General features: G+C 36.7%; 1 protein-coding gene across 1 annotated transcript in view; it reads right to left on the bottom strand.

Annotated features, from left to right (window-relative positions):
* Positions 1–300: 300 nt before the first annotated feature.
* Positions 301–22,319, bottom strand: part of LOC149556449 (T-complex protein 1 subunit alpha-like) — a 37,274-nt gene continuing 15,255 nt past the window's right edge. Inside the window, exons 8-17 of the mRNA XM_089830759.1 lie at positions 21,704–21,769; positions 7,868–8,085; positions 7,349–7,445; positions 7,169–7,255; positions 2,132–2,266; positions 1,873–1,977; positions 1,597–1,725; positions 1,395–1,498; positions 685–775; positions 301–588 (exon numbers count right to left, since the gene is read on the bottom strand). Coding sequence (XP_089686885.1) covers positions 502–588; positions 685–775; positions 1,395–1,498; positions 1,597–1,725; positions 1,873–1,977; positions 2,132–2,266; positions 7,169–7,255; positions 7,349–7,445; positions 7,868–8,085; positions 21,704–21,769 — 1,119 coding nt within the window. The 3' untranslated portion in view covers positions 301–501. The remainder of the gene's footprint in view (positions 589–684; positions 776–1,394; positions 1,499–1,596; positions 1,726–1,872; positions 1,978–2,131; positions 2,267–7,168; positions 7,256–7,348; positions 7,446–7,867; positions 8,086–21,703; positions 21,770–22,319) is intronic.

The raw sequence follows: 22,319 nt of genomic DNA, 5'->3' as shown, positions 1-22,319 counted from the left end.
CACACGCTACACATTTACTTTCACTATTTTAAATTACTGTGCATGGCAAGTATTCATATGCTTAATAATGATGTTAAACAATAGCTATCTATCAATGCAAAGACTTAGTTTCACATTAAACAAACTCTTTTGAACAGCATTCTTTCACACATCCACCAAGCACAACGGTTGAAGATCATTGAGTCAACTGGGCTTTGGTGTAAGGGCCAAAACATCATTTACGAGATAGTATACAAGGCAAAATTCACTGGGTGATTTTAGTAATAAGTTTAGTTATATGTAATAAGTACTCTATGGAAATAGCTAGCTGCAACTGCCTAATTTCATTTGCTGAATACTATGTTGAAATCTTACAAATACCCATTATACACACCTAAGCAAGCTTGTCATTGCCATAGTGTTTTTGAAAACAGAAATTGGGTTCTTGAAGAAGGTACATTTATATAAAAGAATAGTTCAAAATATTACACAAGAAAAATTGTTCAATAGAAAATGCAGGCTTCAGTCCTCTTCGTTTTGATTTTCCTCTTTGTAAAGCTTGATCATGTCATCAATTCTCATAATTGTTATCGCAGCCTCAGTTGCAAACTGCAAGCAAATATAAATTAGTTGCATCAATGGGTGACAAATTTCAAACAACTAATTTTCCTTAAAATCTCATATATCCTTTACAAAATCACCAACCTGTATGATTTTGACTTTGCTCATCGCTGGCTCAAGAACACCTGCTTCAAGATTGTTTCTCACTTGTCCTTTTATAAGATCAAGTCCCATGCTACAGATCAATCAGCTCAAAAACATGAGGAAAAAACTCCATAAATGACTTGACGCCTAACGAACTTAACATAAAGGATAGCATTTAAGAACCTGGGATTTTTTCTCTGTAAAATCATGTAATTTTAGCCTACGGATAGGAGGCATCAGAAGTTGAAGTATTTCAAAAATGCTTACAAATCTACTTTTACACATTTTCAAAAATAATATTATTTTTAATGTGTTCATCTCTTTACCCAGATTTTGTTTAAATAACCTCCAAATCTAAACAGTTGACTAAAAAACACATAATTGCATTAAAACTAGGAAATCTTAAAAAAATTCAACAACATTCGTTGCAGCTAAATATTCTTATAATAAGAATGATTCCCTTGAGTTATTATACCTGGTTTCTTATCAGTTTATTAGATCCTGGATTGGGGTTTTTATTTTAATAAGGAAACACACCAGTTAACTGCAAATATATTAGTAAAAACTAGGATTGAAAGCTCCAAAGGAACCAAAGCAAACAAATTCTTAAATTTAAATGTTGTATGGCATCTAACGGACACTTCAAAAATCCTATTGCATATAGGGACAGAGCTAATAATTATAAACAAAAACAATGCTATCCCTCATACTTTGAAAGATGTTGTTTGTCAGACTTTGTTTGAGCACTATGATGGTAGGCACGAAGTTTTGCAACAAGCTCTGTAGCATCTTTTGCAGCATTGACTGCAAGAACCTGCAATATAAAACAAATTTGTATTCAGATCAAAAGGTTTACATCAATAAAAATTTGTGTATAAAACCATGTTTCAGAAAAAGCAGTTATGCAGTAACCTTTGGTATGATTAAAAGAGATTCTGCAAACTCTGCGATAGCAAGTTGTTCCCGAGAACCCAAGGTGGTTGCCAAATTCTCCAAGTATACAGATAAAGCTGCTTCAACAGCACCGCCACCAGCAACTACCTGTTGAGGGAAAGAAAAACCCAGCCAAATAATGTCAGAAGGGCTTATGAAAACAAAGAATGGGAGAAAATGATGCCATAAGACAGAAATCTGAAAACACCATCAAAAAGTTGGAACCGATAGATTATATAAATGCAGGAATCATACAGTGTTAGACTCCAGTGTTCTCTTCACAATAGACAGTGCATCATGTATAGAGCGTTCCATTTCATCCAGCATATAATCATTAGCTCCTCTTAGAATTATGGAAACCTGACTCATCAAATGAATATGAAATACCTCATCAGAATTAGTCATTCTATCATACTGTTTCAGATCCCTAAAAGAATACATCAAGGAACAGAAACATCCTTTCATTCTGAGCAAAGAACTTTCAGCATTTAGCATCATAAGTAATTTTACACACCGCCCTTGAACTCTTTGGTCCCTTAATTAAGATTGCATCATCGTCAGCAATGCGCTCTTCTACAACCTCATCCGCAGAGCCAAGGAATGATGGATCAAATGTTTCACCGCCTTCCATATCAGCAAATGTCAGGACCTAGACAACCAGCATCCACCACTAAGCAACAACATACATTGACAGGAAAATCTCCTCTAATTACTTAATGGTTAAATTTGCCAAATATACTGAGTGGAATCCTGAAATAGGAGTATCTTATGTTGACTACTATAAAATAATTCCCCAAAAATGGATATAACTTTTATCATCCCAATCATGGTAACAATTTTTATGGTCATATGTTTTGCAACTCAAAATGTTGAAATTCAAAACTGCTATCAACAATGTTTAAAGAATATACAAATATTAAACGATGAACTACTGAACAAAGAAAACAATGTTGCAACTGCAATAGCGGTTGGATATTATGACTAATTTATCAACTGGCTTGTTCGAACTGATGCCCTTTTCCTTTTAGGCCTTCAGTCACAACTAGTTCATATTCAAGAGCTAATCATCACAAGTCCAGAAACACCCCTAATTGTATCTACTACGACAGAAGAAAACATTTAAAAACATATTGTACAAATGTTTGAGATTGCAGCAGATAAAACAATTATTCACAAATTGACAGTTAAATTGTTCACAAATTGACTGTTGACGTTGACTGTTGACGCTATTTTGATTGCTATCTTTATATTAGATTATATTAAAAGTTTAAAAGTGCAGTTCACAAATTGAGATAAAATGAATGTATATTTAACAAAATAAATAGGGTATGCCTCAAAATCATGACAGCATATGATCCCATTCAACATGAGCAACCCACTGTGTCTTCATCTTTTTCAAGACCAAAATCTAATACCATACATATGAAATGAGAGAAGAAAGTTTCAAGAAGGAACATTGCATTTAAGGTCACAGGTGTGTCATGCTTCTAATCCTCACATCGCATTTATTACGTCTTTCTTCAGTACCTTTCCAAGAGTGGGGAGTTTCCTTAGGCAACAAGCCTTAAAACAAATATTATCTCACTTTGTTTCATAAAGTGAATTAACTCTCACTGTGTATTTATCCCTCGTAGAGATTTCCACACAAGAATTTTGGTGTGATTCACTCTCTCCCCCCACCCCCACAACCCTCCCTACACCACCATGTAAAAATCTTGGTGTTCCTATTGATTATTGTTGTGTTTAGTTTTCTTTTAAGATCTTCATTCAATTATAATTTGATGATTAACCTAAAATGAAATAGTTTAACTTTTATTTCATGATTTAGGATGATGAAAGCGAACCATTTGGGGGGATGTAAATAGTTTAGTTAGTAAATTCCTATTTTAGTAGGTTTTAGTAACTTTCTATTCTTACTTCAGTTCTCAATCATTCCCGTTATGGAGCAGTCTTCATCAAAAAAAGGGACATAGCACTTAAAATGTTTCACACACACACATAAAATGCAACCATTTGACTCAGCAGTGAATGAATGGTCTAGCATCCATTAACCACAACATACATCTTCAACTCGTGAAAATTCAATGCTAGAATTTGCAATTTTAATTATTGTTTTATTGCGACTTGCTTCAACTTATGCCTTCAAACTAATCGTATCAAAGAGAGTTGAGAAAAATCAACTAATTGAACTTGACCAAATTGTTTGTATCCAAAATGGATAATGATGAGCAATTTTAAATGCTGAGGATCTAGCTATCTTCGTATTTGGCACATGAACCTTGGAGTATCAAAATCACAATCCTAGAAGCACCTTATTGGCTCCCTCCCTATTTGACATGGATACCTGGGGACTCATCTTGGAGACGAAGACACATCTCCAATACTAGAGATGTACCCAGAAACTTACCAATACACAAGGCTCTATTAGCTGCAAAATCCTGTTCATCTCCAAAGTCTCCTGACTTAAGATTGTTGTCTACCCCCAAAAAACTTAGGCCAAAACGTATTAAAAGGCCAAAAAGGAATGCAGAAGAAAAATATAAGTCTGCATAATGTTTCATGCTGATATTTTGAACAACAGAAGAATCTATTCAAAGTTATAGTGGTCATATTTGCTAAAAGCGTAGACTTTTTGAGAGGGGCATAAAATTTAAATAGTTGTACGGATGATTTCTTGTCATTGTAATTATCTAAAGAGAAATTGTTCTCATGTGACTGATTTACTATTCTTCATTTCAAAGTTCTCTGTCATGATATTTTCTAGAAAGTATTGAATTATGTTTAAATAAAAATGATGTCTCCAAGTACAAACACACGCACACACCCCACCACAATCTCCAAATTTTTAAAATTAGTCATACCAGTACCAGTAGTAGTCTCTGGCATCTCCAAATACCCCCATCTCTAAATAACTATGCTATTTTGTTAGTTAAAAACTTAATAGTTGTAGGTCTATTTATTTTTTGTATTTTGTTATTTATTTAAACTTTTTAGGTTCAAACTTTGAAGACAAACCATACTATCATCAACTATCATGTGCAAATCAGTAAGACAACAACATCATTTTTTTTTTTTTTTAAAAGTCATGGTATTCATTCTTTGTTTGTTCCATTTTATGTTGTATGCCCCTATTGGTAACAAAAACTTAAAAACTACTTATTTGCAGATTTTTTTTCCAACATTTTTTCCAATTGTAATTGAAACACTCATTTTCTTTTGGTTTGACAGGCTACTCCTAATTAAGATCTTTGGCATCGTGCATGGCATCAGTTGTGAGAAAAACGCTCATTTTTTCTCTAGAAAATTGTGGTCAACCTTTCCAAGGTGCTTACATTTCAAGGTAAAGACAGAAAGATTTCTTTCAACAAAAGAGGGTGCTTATTGATCTCAGTAATGAAATTGCATTTCATAGATTTCATAGATTGTCTTCTGACTGAGAATTCCTGGAACTGATTGAGAAATCTGTTCAATAATTGTGGGATAAAAGTCTACCCAAAATACATATTATTAAATGCAGGCAAGTTTCTATGAATAGTTCCTATACATAATGTCAATAGTTTTCACCAGCTATAGTTTTAGGTATATTTATTTTTTGTATTTTGTTATTAATTTGAACTTTTTAGGTTCAGACTTTAAGTCAAAGCATACTATCATCTACTATCATGTGCAAATTAGCAAGGCAACAACATCAATTAATTCTTAAAAAACATACGTCATGGTATTTACCCTATGTTTGTTCTGTTTTATGTCTTATGCCCCTATTGGTAACAAAAACAACCAAACTACTTATTTGTACATTTTCTTCCAACATTTTTCCCAATTTTAATTGAAACACTCATTTTCTTTTGGTTTGTTAGGCTCCTCCCAATTAAGATCTTTGGCATCGTGCACAGCATCAGTTGAGAGAAAAACACTATTTTTTCTCTAGAATATTGTGGTTGACCTTTTCAAGGTGCTTACATTTCGAGGGAAAGACAGAAAGATTTCTTTCAACAAAAAAGGGTGGTTATTGATCTCAGTAATGAAATTGCATTTCATAGATTGTCTTCCAACTGAGAATTCCTGGAACTGATTGAGAAACCTGTTCAATAATTGTGGGCTAAAAGTCTACCCAGAATATGCATCATTAAATGCAGGCAAGTTTCTAAGAATAGTTTCTGTACATGATGTCAAAAGCTTTCACCAGCTATAGACGTCATTGCCAATTCTAAAAATCACTTTCCAAACATTGCAAATCAAATTCAAATGGATGCTATTTACAATTAAAATATGTTCGTCTTGTTTGTAAAGCATGAAATAACTTATAACAGAGAGATAACATACAAGAGAACACATGCACAGCAGAAACCCTTAAATGGGTCAAAACTCTAGCAAGAGTGAACAAGTACTCCACGTTCCACTATCACAGTCAAATAACAAATGTTACAATGATCCCAAGGCTTCGAGTGTCATAACGTCTACAGTCACTCCTCACATCTAGATAATGTGCCTCTACAACTTAGAAACCCTTGCGCTGTCATTGCCACTAAAACAGTGAAGAATACAATGAGAAAACTTTTCTAACCAGTTTACAATGAACCTATGCTTCCTATGACTCCCGAGCACAAAAAATGGAGGATCGAATGTCAAAAAAGCCAGATCAAACAACAAAACAATTCAAATTCCAGGGACTCAATAAAATCTTCTGGATCATTTAAGGTGTTCCTCAACAATAATATAGTCACCAGTACCCACTGCTCTGCATCGCAGAACTTTAAAAAATCACATTTCTGAGGCAATTAGAGAACTCCTTCACTGTAACAAAGAAAACACCAGGACCCCAATCATCCCGTTTCTTCTATGATTTTCAGATCAAAGGCAATAAGAAAACTAAATCTTGAGTTATCATCAAGCTCTACTGGTGTTAAAGCCAAGGCTAATTAGTCATATGGCTCAATTCTTCGGATTCATCACTTGCTGACCATCGATTGAGGGTATGGTGGTGTTATACTAGCTTGAATTAGAGATTACTTGAGGAAAAAAGGTGTGGTACTAATAATCAGATGCTGGAATCCATCCATGAGATTGATAAAATGCAAGCCGAGGAGAAGGTGAGTATTACTAAAGTAGGACTTGATGTTAGTCAAGGGGACCTAACTGCAATCACGTTGCAGATGCACCAAAAGCTACTGCTGGAGCTTCTGCTTGCTCCCCAGCATTGATGTGATTTTGTGAGGCAAAACATGGTCTGTTGAAGCTTTAGAGGGATTCGATTGTTAGCTAAGGGAACCTGACTACAATGATGTTGCAGATGCACCAAAAGCTACTGCCGGAGCTTCTCCTTACTCCCCAGCATTAATTTGATTTTGGGGGGTTAAAAAGTGATGTGGAAGCATTTAAAGGGATTTGTTAATGGGCCTTATGTTTGGCATACTTCTGTTATTACTAGTTTGTTGTTTCCTGTTTAGTATGATATGAAACTGTCCTCAATAGACATATTACTTTGTGAATTTTTACGCATCTAAAAATAATATAATTACCACTCACTAAAAAACGACAATAAGTTCACTACCTGTGTAGCACCCGTTGCCTTCGCAACATGACGCAAGTCTTCCTTACGTACACGACGCACAGCAATTGCGCCAGCTTCTACAAAGTACTGTACAAAGCAAAAATCAACAGACATTAGCCAGCTGGTAGAAAGAGCAGTAACATTATCAGATTCATTGAGTGGGACAGCATGCAAGTGCACCTTTAGAGCCATGTCATCTATTCCTTTTGTTGTTAAAATGACATTTGCACCAGCTTTTAAAAGCTTCTCAATACGCTCTTTAGTTATATCTGCTTCTCTGCACAAACAAAACAAATGAAAAAAAAATGACAGTGATCACTAATATGCAACAGCAAATAAAAGCTACCAATACTCAACCATCTATCCAACTCCACATTTCTGGATCAGAATCTACACATACCATACTCACTTTCCATCAAATATCCACAATTTCTAACAATGTAACAGACTAATAACAACCACCCAAATTTGAAAATCATGAAACTCCTGCCTGTCTACTATTTCTATCAATTACCTACATATTATTTGTCCGGGGCAATGCTTAGCACATCTTTGCAAATAATTTTACAAGAAACTCTAGGTTGTGAACAAAGCCCATCACAGTGGAAATATTAAAAGCCAACAAATCAGATATGATTTATCCAAAATTCAACAAACACTCTAGTTCTCATCAATAAATAAACTGCAAAGTTTATCTACCTTTCGCGGATTTTATCAAGCTGCCTTGGATCAGTAACAAGAACCTGCACTCCCATCTGCATTTTTGTTTTCTGAAGATTGAAATCCAAACATGCAATTCTTGCTGGGGCCACTCTTGTAGGCATTCCTTGAGCTGTCCGACCAGTATTCAGGGCATAACCGTTTAATAGATAACTATCTTTAGATCCCTGTCCATGTGCCTTCAAAATATTGATGCTCTGGAGAGAAAAATGAAACACGATCATTCATAAGTAAGCATCCAAAAAAATGATTCAATTTTCCTAATCTCCATTCTATGCAGAAAAAATGAATAATCTGCCCACGGGTATTTATGCAGTCCACCAGTTTCCAAGGAAGTCAAGTCAAATAAGAAACAACCATTGGACAGAAAAAGATCCAAAGGCTCGTTACTTGATACAATATATAGCAGACAAAGGTCCTGTTAAATAGAGCACTGGTATGTAGGAGTTGAGCTAGCTGTTTCTCCCAAAAGATTGCATCTATTCAAGAAGCTGCTACCATCCCAATTAAAGATTTCCCAAAAGACATTTAGACCATGTCAGAAATCCCAAGGAGATATGCTCAACACGTTCCAACAATCTTTCCCTCGGTGCTACCCAAGGGGATTCAAACCTGCACCCCAATACCACTTGTATGAAGTTGAGCTGGCCATTTCTCCCAAAAGATGCATCTATTCAGGAAATTGCTGTTTGACCATGTCATAAATCCCAAGGGGATATGCTGGACGCTTTCCAACATAACATCCATCAATTGATAGAGTCAAGCAACCAACGCCATATTACCGAAAGTCATCAATAACAAATGGTTTGCACTTATGATTGTGCATCTCTTGTATGATACTCAAGGAAAATGGTTGGTAATTACACAGAAAGACTATCTCATCGAGTTATTAGCTAACTTCCTACTATACACTGTTAATACAAAAGTTGGTCCATTCTTAGGTTTGTTTATGCTTCTTATAACCTACCTACCTGTCTAGTCAGGCAAAAGGCTAACTTTAAATTGAGCTGCTATACTAATGTGAAAATTAACCTCAGAAATCTTAATATAACAGTCATATTACTCTCTTCTGTGTTTCATCCTCCAATAATCTTCAAATCTATGGTATTTTACTATTTTGTTGAAGTTAAACATTGGGAATAAAGAATTTCAAGAAGCATAATATCAAAAAGACTCAGAACAGACTGATGACTCTTAAATTATTGCAAGGTTTAACTTCAAATGACAGTTTTAAATGCACATATTATGATTGCAGCAATACAGAAATTAAAGACAAGGCAAAAGTCCAAAGATTTTAACTTTTGCAAACAACAAACATTTTCTGGTGCTCTCCAAATGGAAATTTGGCTCGATCCGTCTGCAGGGCTTAGTAGGATGGCGCCTGTCTGGGTGCAGTTACCAGACTTGCTGCTTGAGTTCTGCGAGAAGCAGATCTTTCAGTGGATTGTGAACTCTTTTGGGCATTATCTCACAGCCGATGTTGTTACACTGATCAGATCTGAGTTAGTGAAAAAAGAAAAGGCAGTGAATAAACAAATGTTGAATGGTCTATTTGTCCTCTTTACAGATAATGCAACGGTTAGGAAGCTGAAAACCATTTTTTATTAGGTTATCCTGAGTAAGAAATTTACCGTGCATAGCTGTCCACCAGAAGAAGTTGAATTTGGGAATTGGTTGAGAGTTCCAGACTTTCTTCCAACTATCAGCGTCTGTATTGCGAAGTATGGGAAGATTTGACAGAGAAGGCGCTCAAATTGTTCTTCGTCCATGTAAAATCATCATTTCTTGAAAAAATATGTATCCTAACTCCAGCCAACAAACTCTGCAATTCATGGACCTTTGGCCGCACTGCCCAAGAGAATTCCATTTACCTCTCCGGGAGAAGTAATCCACAACAAGGTCCCCAAAATGGTATTTTATTCTACTCATTAAGTGACCGAAATGTGTGGTAGCCATAGGGTTGTCACGCAACCAAACATCCTTCCAAAATCTGATTGTTTGACCATCACCCACCTACCACTTCATCCCTTTGGCCTCCTATATTTGGAATGATATTTTTAGAAGATTGTATCTTAAATAGGCTTTAAATGTGGATCTACAGCAATTCATCCAGAATTGCAAGTGTCCCTCAAAACAACCTCTAATAAGTCAACTTTGGAAGAAATTACGCCATATGTCTATAAGTGTTTGTGGAAGGAGAGAAACAACAGGATCTTCAAGGAGTCTGAAAGTACTATTGACAATGTGCTGTCAACTAACAAGCTTCTCCTTGAAAACATTGTGGTAAGTAACTGGAAAGTCCCAGCTGAACCTCCTTTCCCTTCAAATTGTAAGCTGATTGAAACAATGGAAACTTCCAGTGTCTTTTCACAAGCATAACAGCTCTAAGAAAATCAGCAAAAGGAACACTGTTTGGAAACCCACTCAACCTCCCAGCTTTAAGTTGAATTTTGACAGTGATGCTAGGTCGGATCTTGCAGCTGGAGGCAGAATTATCAAAGATCACAAGGGCGAATTTGTTGCTTATGCTGGTAATCTGGGCAATCAAATTCAGGATATGGCCTTCTTATGGGGACTGAAATTGATCTTTCTATTGGCAGTAAGGCTCTCAAGATTGAAGGTGATTCTAAATTAATTATTGAAGCCACTAAGGGAGACCATGAAGGCAGGTTTGAGAATTGAGGAAATCCTTAAAGACGTCAAACCTCTCCTTACTAGCTTAGTTTCACTATTCAGCATGCCTATGGGGAAAGAAATGATGTTGCCGACTCCATGGCTGCTTTGGGGTTGGAAAAGAAGCGTCTTCTTTGTTGGAGGCAGATTCATGTTCTACCAAAGACTATTAAATCCCTAATAGAGAAGGAACAACCGAAACAAGTTCACAATGCAGGGCATTAAGATGGTGGTTTGGACCCTTATGGGCAGCATGGGACACACTTCAGATTTAAATTTTTGTACAGCTTGTCATTCCCTTACCCTTGCAAGAAGCTAACTAAGCGATTCTGGGCAGCGCCACATCATATGACACCTAGTCATGAGGAGTTGTGGCAATTTTTGGGCATGAGTATTTGGTATGATGACATTGAAGTACAGCAAATTTATTCTAAGGTTGGCCTCCAATGCAGGGCATTAAGATGGTGGTTTGGACCCTTATGGGCAGCATGGGACACACTTCAGATTTAAATTTTTGTACAGCTTGTCATTCCCTTACCCTTGCAAGAAGCTAACTAAGCGATTCTGGGCAGCGCCACATCATATGACACCTAGTCATGAGGAGTTGTGGCAATTTTTGGGCATGAGTATTTGGTATGATGACATTGAAGTACAGCAAATTTATTCTAAGGTTGGCCCTTAAGATTTGCACAGATTACTACCCCATTTTCTAATTAGATTTTGAAACATCCCATATAGGAGAAAGGACTGCCCCCACATAATCCCTGACATCTTTAAGCTAGCATCGGACGAGGAAGTAATTACTTCCCTTTTCCACCCATTATTTGGCCTTTTGAGCCTGTCTGCTTTTTGTAAATCCATGAATCAAAATTAAATTTTGCAATTCTTCCTTACAGCCTTTGTGTCATAACTCTGCCAATGGTTGCTTGATGATTTTGAATATGGGCGGGGACTGGGTCCATGTTGAACTAGACAAGTATGAGGAATACAAATTTAACCCTATGGTGTAGCATATTTGCAAGGGGGAATTACTCCATTTATTGAGCAAATGACTGGTTATAATGAGAGACTTTCCCGCCAGTTTGTTTCTTCATAGGCAGAGCAAAGAGTCACCATGGGTATCATTAACTTTGAAATCAACAAAGATGTTATAGCTCAAGCTACGGGCTTGTGCACAGAGGGTTCTAAGTGGAAGAAGAAGAGTCGTGTGGCCAACATGGCCAGCTTGAACAATTTTTTATGTGCCACTGAGAAGTCAGTGAAACTTTGCAGGGGTTTTAACAGAGAAGAGCTTCTCGCTCCTTGAGACCAAGTGTGTACTATGCTTATGAAATTTTTCAAGTTGGAGGGCAGGTATAGCATTCGTTGCTATTATCATGTGCCTTTCAACCATGATTTAATTTCCATTCCTTTCTTTTTACTGCATTTGCTAGAATATACAGTTAAGGATGTCATTGACTCAAAACAGCAGGGCAAAAATTATACCATCCTTAATCAAGGGCTCATATTTAGACGTTATCAATTCCACCTCGCTTTGTGTCCTCCCCATCAAATTACTTTCAAGAGGCTCCTCCATCCCCATCTCCATCCCCACCACCTAGCAGTATAATGGATGTCACAGGTTCTAGTGAAAAGAAAAGCATCAAAAGACCAAAAACCCTATGGAGTTCCCCAAACAATTCCCCCATCTTTGAGTCCCATGAGAAACCAAAGGAGGGAAACAACCCACCTACCCAATTAAAAGCCAAGACCACTAAAAGGGCTAAGTTTAATATTCAACACATTGACTCCGATATTGAAATTACTGAAGAAACAATCCTCTGATATTCCACTACGCTGGCTACCAAACCCTTGGGGAAGCGCAAGAAAATGAAGAAGGATTTTGTCAATGCGAAAGAGTCTAGCGAATCTAAGACCCATGAAGATAACACCCAGAGCAAGGAGACACAATTGACTGAGAATAGTTCTTATCATGTCTCAGAGAGTCTCAAGATGGAATCCTTGGATCTCACACAGAACATGGAGGAATGTAGTAAAGCAAATTCCCCAATTAATGCCCCCTCCCCTGCTGACATCAGGGGCATACCCATGGATGACAAGAATGTTGTTAATGGGGAATGTGGCAAATGTGGGCCTGCATGGAAGCGAATTGGTAATCTCAAAACTGATATTATAAATTTGGAGAACAGGTTCCTCAAGCTGTCCAAGTTCACCCTAAAGGTGATACACTTTTCGGCCACCACTCTTCATTGCAGACGAATAGGTTGGACCAAAGGACTTAGAGGAAGGTGATTTCAAGGAACTCTTTCAGTTCCTGACCTGAGGACTGGGTGCGGATGATGTTGTCTTAGTCCAGTGTGCTAAAGAAGAAGGCTTAGTTTTGGCCTCTATGTTCTTATTGTGTCTTTTCTAGATGGTTCCTTTTATGTTGGTGCTTCTTCATTGTTTTCCCTGAACACTTTGTGATGGAAGTTGTAGAAGATTTTTTTGCTGATTTCCAGTTTTTGGTCTTATTTTTAAATGAAGATCGTAGCTCCCACAGATTTCTTTATCAGTTTTTCCCAGAAAATTGAATCGTTTTAGATCTGCAAGGGTTATTATTTGTTCTTGTTATGGTAAATCGAAGTTGTTGTAGTTGTATTAAACAAAGGAGATGAAACCTCCTCATATAGATTTACAATGACCATGTTTCTAAAACAAACAATCGTGAACTAAAAACAGAACAAGAAACTACCTAATAAACTAAAGACTAACTAAGATGACCATTAAAGAAACACTTAACCAGGCTTGCAATTTGCAGCAAAAATCCTTAAAGACGAACCATAAAAGTTTCATTAAATACCTCTAATGATTTTTATTTCTAAAAATTTCAAATCAAATGAGGCTCAAATTTCCCTTTAAAATCCACCAAATTTTATGAAATCTCATCGACCTGCTCTGGTACCATGTTATGGTAATCGATGTTGTTGTTGTATTAAACAAAGGAGATGAAAGCTCCTTATATAGATTTACAAAGACGATGTTTCTAAAAGAAACAATCGTCAACTAAAAATGGAAAAAGAAACTACCTAATGAACTAAAGACTAACTAAGATGATCATTAAAGAAATACTATAATATTGTAAAAGTTCTTGTGACCAACTTAGTTGAGATTTCTTTAACATTTTTCCCCAGAAAATTGAATCATTTTTAGATCTGCAAGTGTTATTTGTTCTTGTGAACAACAGAGTTGCCGGTTTTCCTAATCTTAGTGGGTTTTGCATGTTTTAGGATTTTTGGATTTGACTAATGTTTCTTACTGTAGGCACCTGCCGTACGGGGTTTCCAAAGACCTCCATAAGGTCGGGTATGTGAATATAGTGGAGATATTGTGGATTTTAAACTTATAGTTAAGCATTTACATTCACGAAAGAGCCATTGTGAAAGATACTGTTGTCATGAATAGAAAGAAGAATATATAGGCAGGGAAATATTTTATGTAAGTTTAATGTTTACAGTCATATTCCTGGGCAAATGTATGAGAAGTATATTAAGCAAAAATTATCAACTCTCCTCAATAGTTATCGGGGAATATATTAACTGGAGGCATGGCAGGCTAATATTAATGAAGGTGGATTTTGTATGAGCCAAGGTCTGCGTGAGACTAGCTGTGGGGACCGATTTCATTAGAAAATTATTTGATGGTGGCACTAAAGTTTGGAAAGATTAGTACCATGTACAGTCACACTCCTCTTCCAAGACGCACTATACATGTGGGGTCACGCATATGTCATACAATCAATATAAACATCTCCCATGAATGTCTCAATATTCACCTTCAGCTTATATTAGGTGGAATACACTTTATTGTGTCCAGCTATATCTATAAAGGAGCAATACTTTCAGTAACTGCCATGAGCATGATGATTGTTGTACATTTTATATAAGAAGCCTTTGGAGCCTAGGTCACCACCATCCACACTCAATAGAGTTGTCATGATGTTCATTGGTCCTCGTATTACAAACAGATTGAGGACAGCCTATATTATGCCGTTCATTTGTATTGAACATTAAAGCCATAGCGGAGGAGTCATTGATACTAGGTTGTGATGACATAATGTTTCCAATCAAACATTTCATCCAGATAACTGTTCAGAAGTTTGTCGTGGGTGACAGTAATCAGGAATAGCAGCTGATCTGCAGCACATCACCTCTGCATGAGTTCCTAATACGGTGTCTGTTTAATCAAAGAACCATTTGAGGCTAAAGTAAAATATTTTTGAAACTAATGGGACCAGTTTATAATATTTCTAGAATGGCTGTGACTGTGTGACTCTCCCAGAGACATGAAGAGTCAGTGCTGTGAGCTTTTGAATGCTGATGTTCACGACTGCTTAAGTATGTGAAGAAAGAACTGTTACTTCTGCAATCCGAATACTGGAATGGAAGCAAATAATATTCCACATGTGTCCATCTTTGTATCAAATGAGAACTGGGCATGTTTACTGCATAGTTGCACTGCCCAGGGGGATGGGGGGGCGTCGGGACAAGGGGACAGGTTTTCAGGCAGGGGGACAGAGGGGCCTCAATTTGGGGACGGTGGCAAGGGATGGGAGGGGGAGTGTATATAACAATATAAGGCATAAAGATGTAAAATACTAATTTACTAAAATTTAAATATTTGAACATTGCATTGAACATTGAACATGAAAGTGGAACATTGAAAAATAAATATTAAAATTTTAAATACTTGAATCAACAAATAGAAGATTTCTAACTTATATAAATATTAAATAATAATAGCTAAGTTGCCGGTTCGGATCAGGGGACGGATTCAGGTTCGTGTTCGAATTTGGGTTCATGGGTTCGGGCAAAAACAAATTCCCATTTGGGTTTGTGAGTGGGTTTGTGAATATATATGAATGCATTATGATACAAGAGATGTTCTATGATTCTTGTATGTTGATTACTCAATTCAATAATCTAAACTACAGAAAACATAATTCAAGATTTCAATTTGTTGCATCAAACTTTCATGACAAGATTCAAATCCAAGTGCAAATTTGGGAGGAGTTAAAAGTGTCTTTTGAGGTTTTAATCACAGCATTCTCATAACTAAATTCTTGTACAACTAGATAAATACAAGTCATGACCTGAAACATACATATATTTCTGAATATCTTTGATGAAAATAGGACCAAAAATTTAGGGTAAAAAAATACAGTATCACAGGATCGCATCAACCATTTTCTGAAATTCACACAATAGACAGCTCCTGATAAAGTAAAAATAGTTTTTTCATTGATTAAAGGTACAAAAGCTGAAAACAAATCTGTGAATAATACTATATTGTATTGGATCAAGCTTTTACATGTAATATTTTTGAAAGATTGCATTACAATGCTTAGCAAATGCTAGAAAGAACTGAGTACAAGCTGACCTAGACGTCCTTTTTCTCTATCCAGCAATAAGTGATAATATAAGACTTTGACTTGGTAGTTTGACCTCTACTTGGGTTCTCCTGGGTCCTTGGCGGGTCCCCACAAGATACATATTTCGAACTATGGGTCCGCGCTGGCGCAAACCCGGACGAAACCACGGTCCGAAATACGGACCCTGTGAGGACTCGTCACGGACCCGAACCCGAATCTGCTTGGCAAGGTCCAAACCCCGTAACTTAGAATAATAGTCATAGATATCAAAAGTATGAGTATCTCATCATAAAGATGATTACATTGGGCACCAGATATGATATCCAATATAACCAATAGGATATTAAAAATAAATTGTTTTTTTTAACTTTTTTTTTGGAGGTGGGATGCCCTGTCGTCCCCTAGAGGGGTCAAGGGACTCATTCCCATCCCCCTGTCCCCTCATGGGACACCAGGACATCCCCCCATCTCTTCCTGAAAGGCGATGGACTGGTTGCACCGCTGGAAATGCCAGAACAGTGTCCTCGTCTCGGAGATGTTGGGGTTTTGTTTGGGGAGAGGGGGGGAGCAGGACATGTATTCATGTTAGACTGGTTTACTGCAATCTAGATTGTTTGGGTTAATTTTCCATTGACTCTTCTTGCAAAAAAAACTACAGCAGCAAACAGAGAGATATGCTTCCTAAATAGATGCACTTGAAAGGAAGAATTTCATGATTGGTACTCCATTTAGTTACCTATTGTTGTTGTCAAGTGAGTTTTGTAACAGACCTGCAACTTCTTGATGATTGGTCAGTTTTCAGTGCCTTGCCATTGAACCAGTGCGTGGAAGTTCATTTGGATTGAGGGGTCTCACCCTTGAAACTAGGTGGGATCTCTAAACAGGGTCAGATTTTTGGAGAATGATACACTCAATGTTTTGGCAATGAAGTAATGGGACTGAGGATTCAATCTGTTTAATCACTGGTATGCATGCGGAGATTGTAACTAATCTCTTGACTGCCATTATCATGTGCAGAAACTGAATCTGGAGTTGTGCAGGATTTTGGTTTCATTTGAGAATTACCAACAATGATGGTTACTCTGATCTACTTTTTGTTCAGTCAGATCTTTTCACTTTGGAAGATGGTTTTGTCATTAGGAATCCTGAAAGAGTCAACCCTGCAAATCCCTTCATTGAGTTGGGCCATGAATTTAAGATGACTGGTAACTTCCTAAAACATTTCAAGTCAATACCCAGAAATGAGCATCATTAGCATTGACAGTTTAAAGTTGTCAAGACATGTGCTTTGCAATGATATCTTTTATGGCTCATGTGAGAAGGGTATACTTCTGCGTCAGAGGGAGCAGCTAGAGAGTATGCTTCAGTTATCTGAGGATCTTGGACATTTTGGTTCAGAGGGAGTAGACCATGTCGAGATGGTTTCTCTAAACATCAAGTATACTTCCATTTGGACTATGACTTCTCTAGTTATGTCATGAAAGGCGAGTTGCATCAGTGAGATATGATGATTGATTTCCTCATTGGGAAATTGTAGCAGTCAGAGGACTATGACTCATGGAATGGAGTCCAATGTATGTAGGCTGGACGGCATTTATGCCGTCACCTAGGATGTGATATTCCTAGATAGATGGATACTTTGTGAACTTGGGGTTCACCAAGAGTGATGAAGACTCCAACCTTATATTTTATGATAGATCAAATCATGCGGAGATCAAATATAACTATATTAGAGATATGGTGCAAAGGAATGCTATTCAGTTGAGGTACATTAGCACTTATGATCAGACAGCCGATATTCCACCAAGCCCCTTGGAAGAGTGATGTTTGTGCATTTTTTGAGACAAGCTTGGAATTGTGGAGAATGAAGCCCTTGCTGAGACGGAGCCTCAACATCAATGATTCCTTGAGATGTACTATAATGTAATCTTCTCTATGTGAAAGAAGTTTGAGGTGCAACCCCTTGTTAATGCAATCTTCTTTGTGAGGGAGAAGTTTGGGTGCAAGCCCTTGTTAATACATTCTTCTCTATGAGAAGTTTCAAGTGCGGGCCCTTATTAATGCATTCTACTCTACGAGGGAGATGCTTGAGGTGCAAAACCCTGTTAATGCATTCTTCTCTATGAAAGAGAAGTTTGAGGTGAAAGCCCTTGTTCCACCCTCTAGGAGTAGCCATGGTTGATGTCATGTGAGAGACTCAATGAATTAGCACTTGTGTTTTATTCACCCCCTGGGAGCCACCCTCTAGGAGTAGCCATGGTTGATGTCATGTGAGAGACTCAATGAATTAGCACTTGTGTTTTATTCACCCCCTGGGAGTAGCCATGGTGAACATCATGATAAGATGGTGACATCACATTGAGTGATTCCATGATGAGCACTTGTGTTCATTTGCATTTCAATTCATGGGAGTAGCCAACATGGACCCACAATCTGGGAGTAGTCATGGTGGATATCACTACATAACTTAGATATCGAGAAGGATTCCTCCTAGCTAAGAGGGAGTGTTGATGTTATTTGTAGCTATGGTTGGTTTCCTTCTTGTCAAGATAGATAATGTAAAGGTTGTCATGATATAATTAATGGGGCCAACTTAGAAGAGTGGTGACCCTTGGTGAGTGGGTACTACTACTACCAATAGATAGAAAGGAAGAATGAATCTTCCTCTCTTTGTATTGAAATACATATACAATCTGCAGATCTGTTTTAGTCTTTAGACGAATGCTCAAGAGAGACGATAACCACTTACCGTTTATGGTTTGGAGAGGAACAATGATCTGAGTAATTGCCAATGGTTAAACGACCAACAAAAACAACAGGTTTTACGAAAAATTCTGATTTTCTTTGTTTTGTATTTGCTGGTTTTTGACAATTTCTTGATAAACATGGATTTTTACTGTTTTTTCCACAAAAGTTTTTTGACGAGCTTTACATAAAATCGTGGTTTTATATCCTCAAAAAAAAATTATGACGATTTTTTGTAAAAAAATTGTGGTTTCTTGCACATTGTTTTCGGGTCTCACCTAGGGTTTCTAGGGCGAAAGTTATTCCAGCAAATGTACTCAAGTTTATTATTGTCTTTTTGCAAAATCATGTGTCGTCTCAACATTGTATAGGAGGAGTTAGTGATCATTTTTCCAGAAAAATGTGGTGCTATTTTGCAGCAGCTTCTTTTGACCATTTTTGGCAAAATTGTGGATTTCAAAGTGTTTTTCCAACTTTTTAAGAACAAAAATTGAATTTGAGAAGCTGGACTGAGTCTCTAGATAACGAGAGGGATGGCCTAGTTACCCAACATCAGGTTGAAAGGCACTTAGTTTGTTCTTGTATTTGGTCACATACATAAATTTTGCAGAAAGCAGTTGGTTAGTCAGAAGTCCAACTAGGAAGGATCTCAAACGTAAGCTCATGTTGCAGAATGTTTTGGGAGAAGGAATCGTGCCCAAATAACCTGCAGATTATGTCAAGTCTTTTGTAGGGTAGTTAGTACCATAAGATCACACTCAGATTTGGAGAGTACTCGGCAAGCTCAATAATTTTGACTTGTCAAAAGCTTTTAAAAGTACTAAAAATTCTTACAAAAATACGTTTTTTAACAAAAATCGATTAAAAGTTTAACAAAAAAGTCTAGAAAACATATGAAAGTGTTTCTATTAAATTTGATTATTCAATATAGAAAAAAAAAATACACCCATGAATGGGTGCTCAGGGGTCGACCCCTCTTTTTCCTTGAGGAATGATGTTCTCCGGGTAAAACCTAGTGTAGGATGGTGGAAATGCAAATTTGATGTTGCTTTGAAATAAAAATGGGGATCTTATGATTTGTGGGGGGAAACATCTTGTGGATGGCAGAAACAATGTGGCAGAAGTTGAAATTTCTCTCTTGGCAATCCGGGCACCCAAGGAGCTAGGGGTCAAAAAACTGCAAGTGGAAGGTGACTCACAAATCATTATAAATGCTATTATCAAAGGCGACATGATGGCTTAGCATTTACAGAATCACATATAGATCAAATTAATGCAGAGTTGGCATCTTTAGAGGACTTCAAATTAACACATGTCGAGAGAAGGTAATAAAGACTCCGATACCATGTCCAATTGGACATTGAGCTTTAAAATGTACGAAGTTGTACTAGAAGACTTTCCAGATGTAAGGATTGAGGAATGAAACAATTGTCCTTGTCCTTAATTAGATCACAGCCATATTTTCCCATAAATGCAACATGCAAGCCACAACGCTGAAGTGATGGGAGTTACTTGTGAGGTGTGCTGGAATGGACAAGTAAATACTGATAATCAAATTGGCAATAACGGTAACTACTTGGTGTCTGTGCAAATAAGTTCGTACATCACTATGCTCAATACACCACCACATATATTGATAGAGGGAATAAGTTTTTCTTTTCATTCCCAAATGCACAAATGACATATATTACAACCTTTTGGCCTTTTTACCAGGCACTTCAAGGGTTGGAGGGTTGAAGTTGGCAAAACAAATTTATGAAAAAGTCAATGAAAATGGGGGTTTCAGTCAAAATTGTTCCAAAATTCTTATCAAGTCCTTTTGAGAGAATTTTGAGCAATAATAACTAGGGCAAAATTTTGAGCGAATTCGAACCAAACCAAACTTTGCAGTGAACTGAATCTCAAATTCCAGCATGGAAGAGTGAATGTGGTAACTTTGCTAAGAAAATTAGCATTAAAAAAAATTGAAACTCAGTATATTCATTATTATTTTTAATCAATTTTTACATTAAGAATTTATAGCAATAAATAATTTTAATGTTGAGCTTTGAAAGATGATAAAATGATAAGTCAAATAAAAAAAATTGCATGGTGCCTATAATCTACATCGATGACTTCACACTGGATGAAATTGCGAGCAAAAACAAACATAGCATATGCAACAGGGTGAAATCCCAGGCAAAGACAATTGCAGAGTATGCAAAGTATGAAATTGCAAGGTAAGATTTTCACATGGGAGTGAATTTGGTGAATGAAAAAAATATAGGGACAAATATTCACGCAGAGTATTAATTCGAACGGAATACCTGCAAATCAACTTGTGGGTTTCTTATTGCATCGAGGGGAGTTTTAAAGGAAAAAAAAAATGTTTCTAAAGTGCATATCCAGCATTTTTTCCCGTGTTTGGATTGTGTAAAAAAAATTGCCGTCCCAATGAGTGTTCAGCAAGTGTTCTGCATTTTTTGGGCGAGTTTTGTCCGAGAAATAGGCACGAACTAACTCACAAGCTACATGCTATAAGAAATTTCCAGCGACTACTCACATATTTGGCAAATACTCGCCTAGTATGTAAACCGTGGTTAGTACAATTACCATTAAGCAAGGGTATTAAAGTAATATTGTGATATTTAGTCTAATGGTCATGTAAGTAGCTTTCTTTTAAGTTAGTCGATTAGTTTTTAATTTTTAATAACTTTCTTTTCTTTAAGCTGTTTAGTGAATTTAATAACTTTCTATTCAATCTTTAGTTCTAGATCACTCCCCTTATGGAACAATCGTGTAATTGCTTAAACAAGGAATATTCCTCTCCTTTGTAACATTAAATATCTCATACAACCAGATTGTTTGAAAAAAGAAAACCATTATATCATGATGCAAATTAGAGGTCTCCTTTGTAGATGGCCCATAAATACTTGCACAAGGATTAACAAAAACAATAAAACTATAGATAGCACGCAACTACATGCTTTATAAAGACCACCATCTACCTTTATCGGATATTTCATTTCACCCTTGTTTCCAGGAGTTTTTACTGCTTGGACAGCTTCAACAACCTACAAATCAAGACAAAGAAATTAGCGATTTTGCCACACAGATACAAGAATCCTAGTCAATAGCAAATACCTATTTATAAACACAATATTAGGAAGCCAATTTTTCCTGTTTAGCTTGAACAATAATTTTTATAGAAAATGTGAATTTTTCATACTTGTTTATAGGAATTGTCACTTCAGGTGTTAAACAATTATGCCTCAGAACAAAAAGCATGTCAATTTTCACCATGAGAACACTACCCACACCAATAGTTGTTTGAATGTTTTCCAATATGCTTATCCTTTGTTTTGTGAGCCAATCAACAAAACAATTTTCTCCTAAGCACATCCAGAGGCCAAATGTTGTTTTCCAAAAAGGCCCAATATTTTATCCTTGCTGCCTCGACCCAGCTTTTTCCTTCATTTTATACAATTGTTTTCTATTAGAATATTGTGAGAATTTTTAAAAAGGATTTATCAAAGCAGATTTTACATACCAAACCCTCTAGCTTGGTATAAGACAACTTTATCATTATACCACTTTGGCCTTCATTTAAAAACAAAGCGATTA

This window comes from Cupressus sempervirens, chromosome 5 (assembly GCF_028749045.1).
Source record: "Cupressus sempervirens isolate cs-2001-9-10 chromosome 5, ASM2874904v1, whole genome shotgun sequence".
NCBI lineage: Eukaryota > Viridiplantae > Streptophyta > Pinopsida > Cupressales > Cupressaceae > Cupressus > Cupressus sempervirens.
Note: the sequence above shows the minus strand (reverse complement) of the source record. Positions and strands in the feature narration are given on the sequence as shown.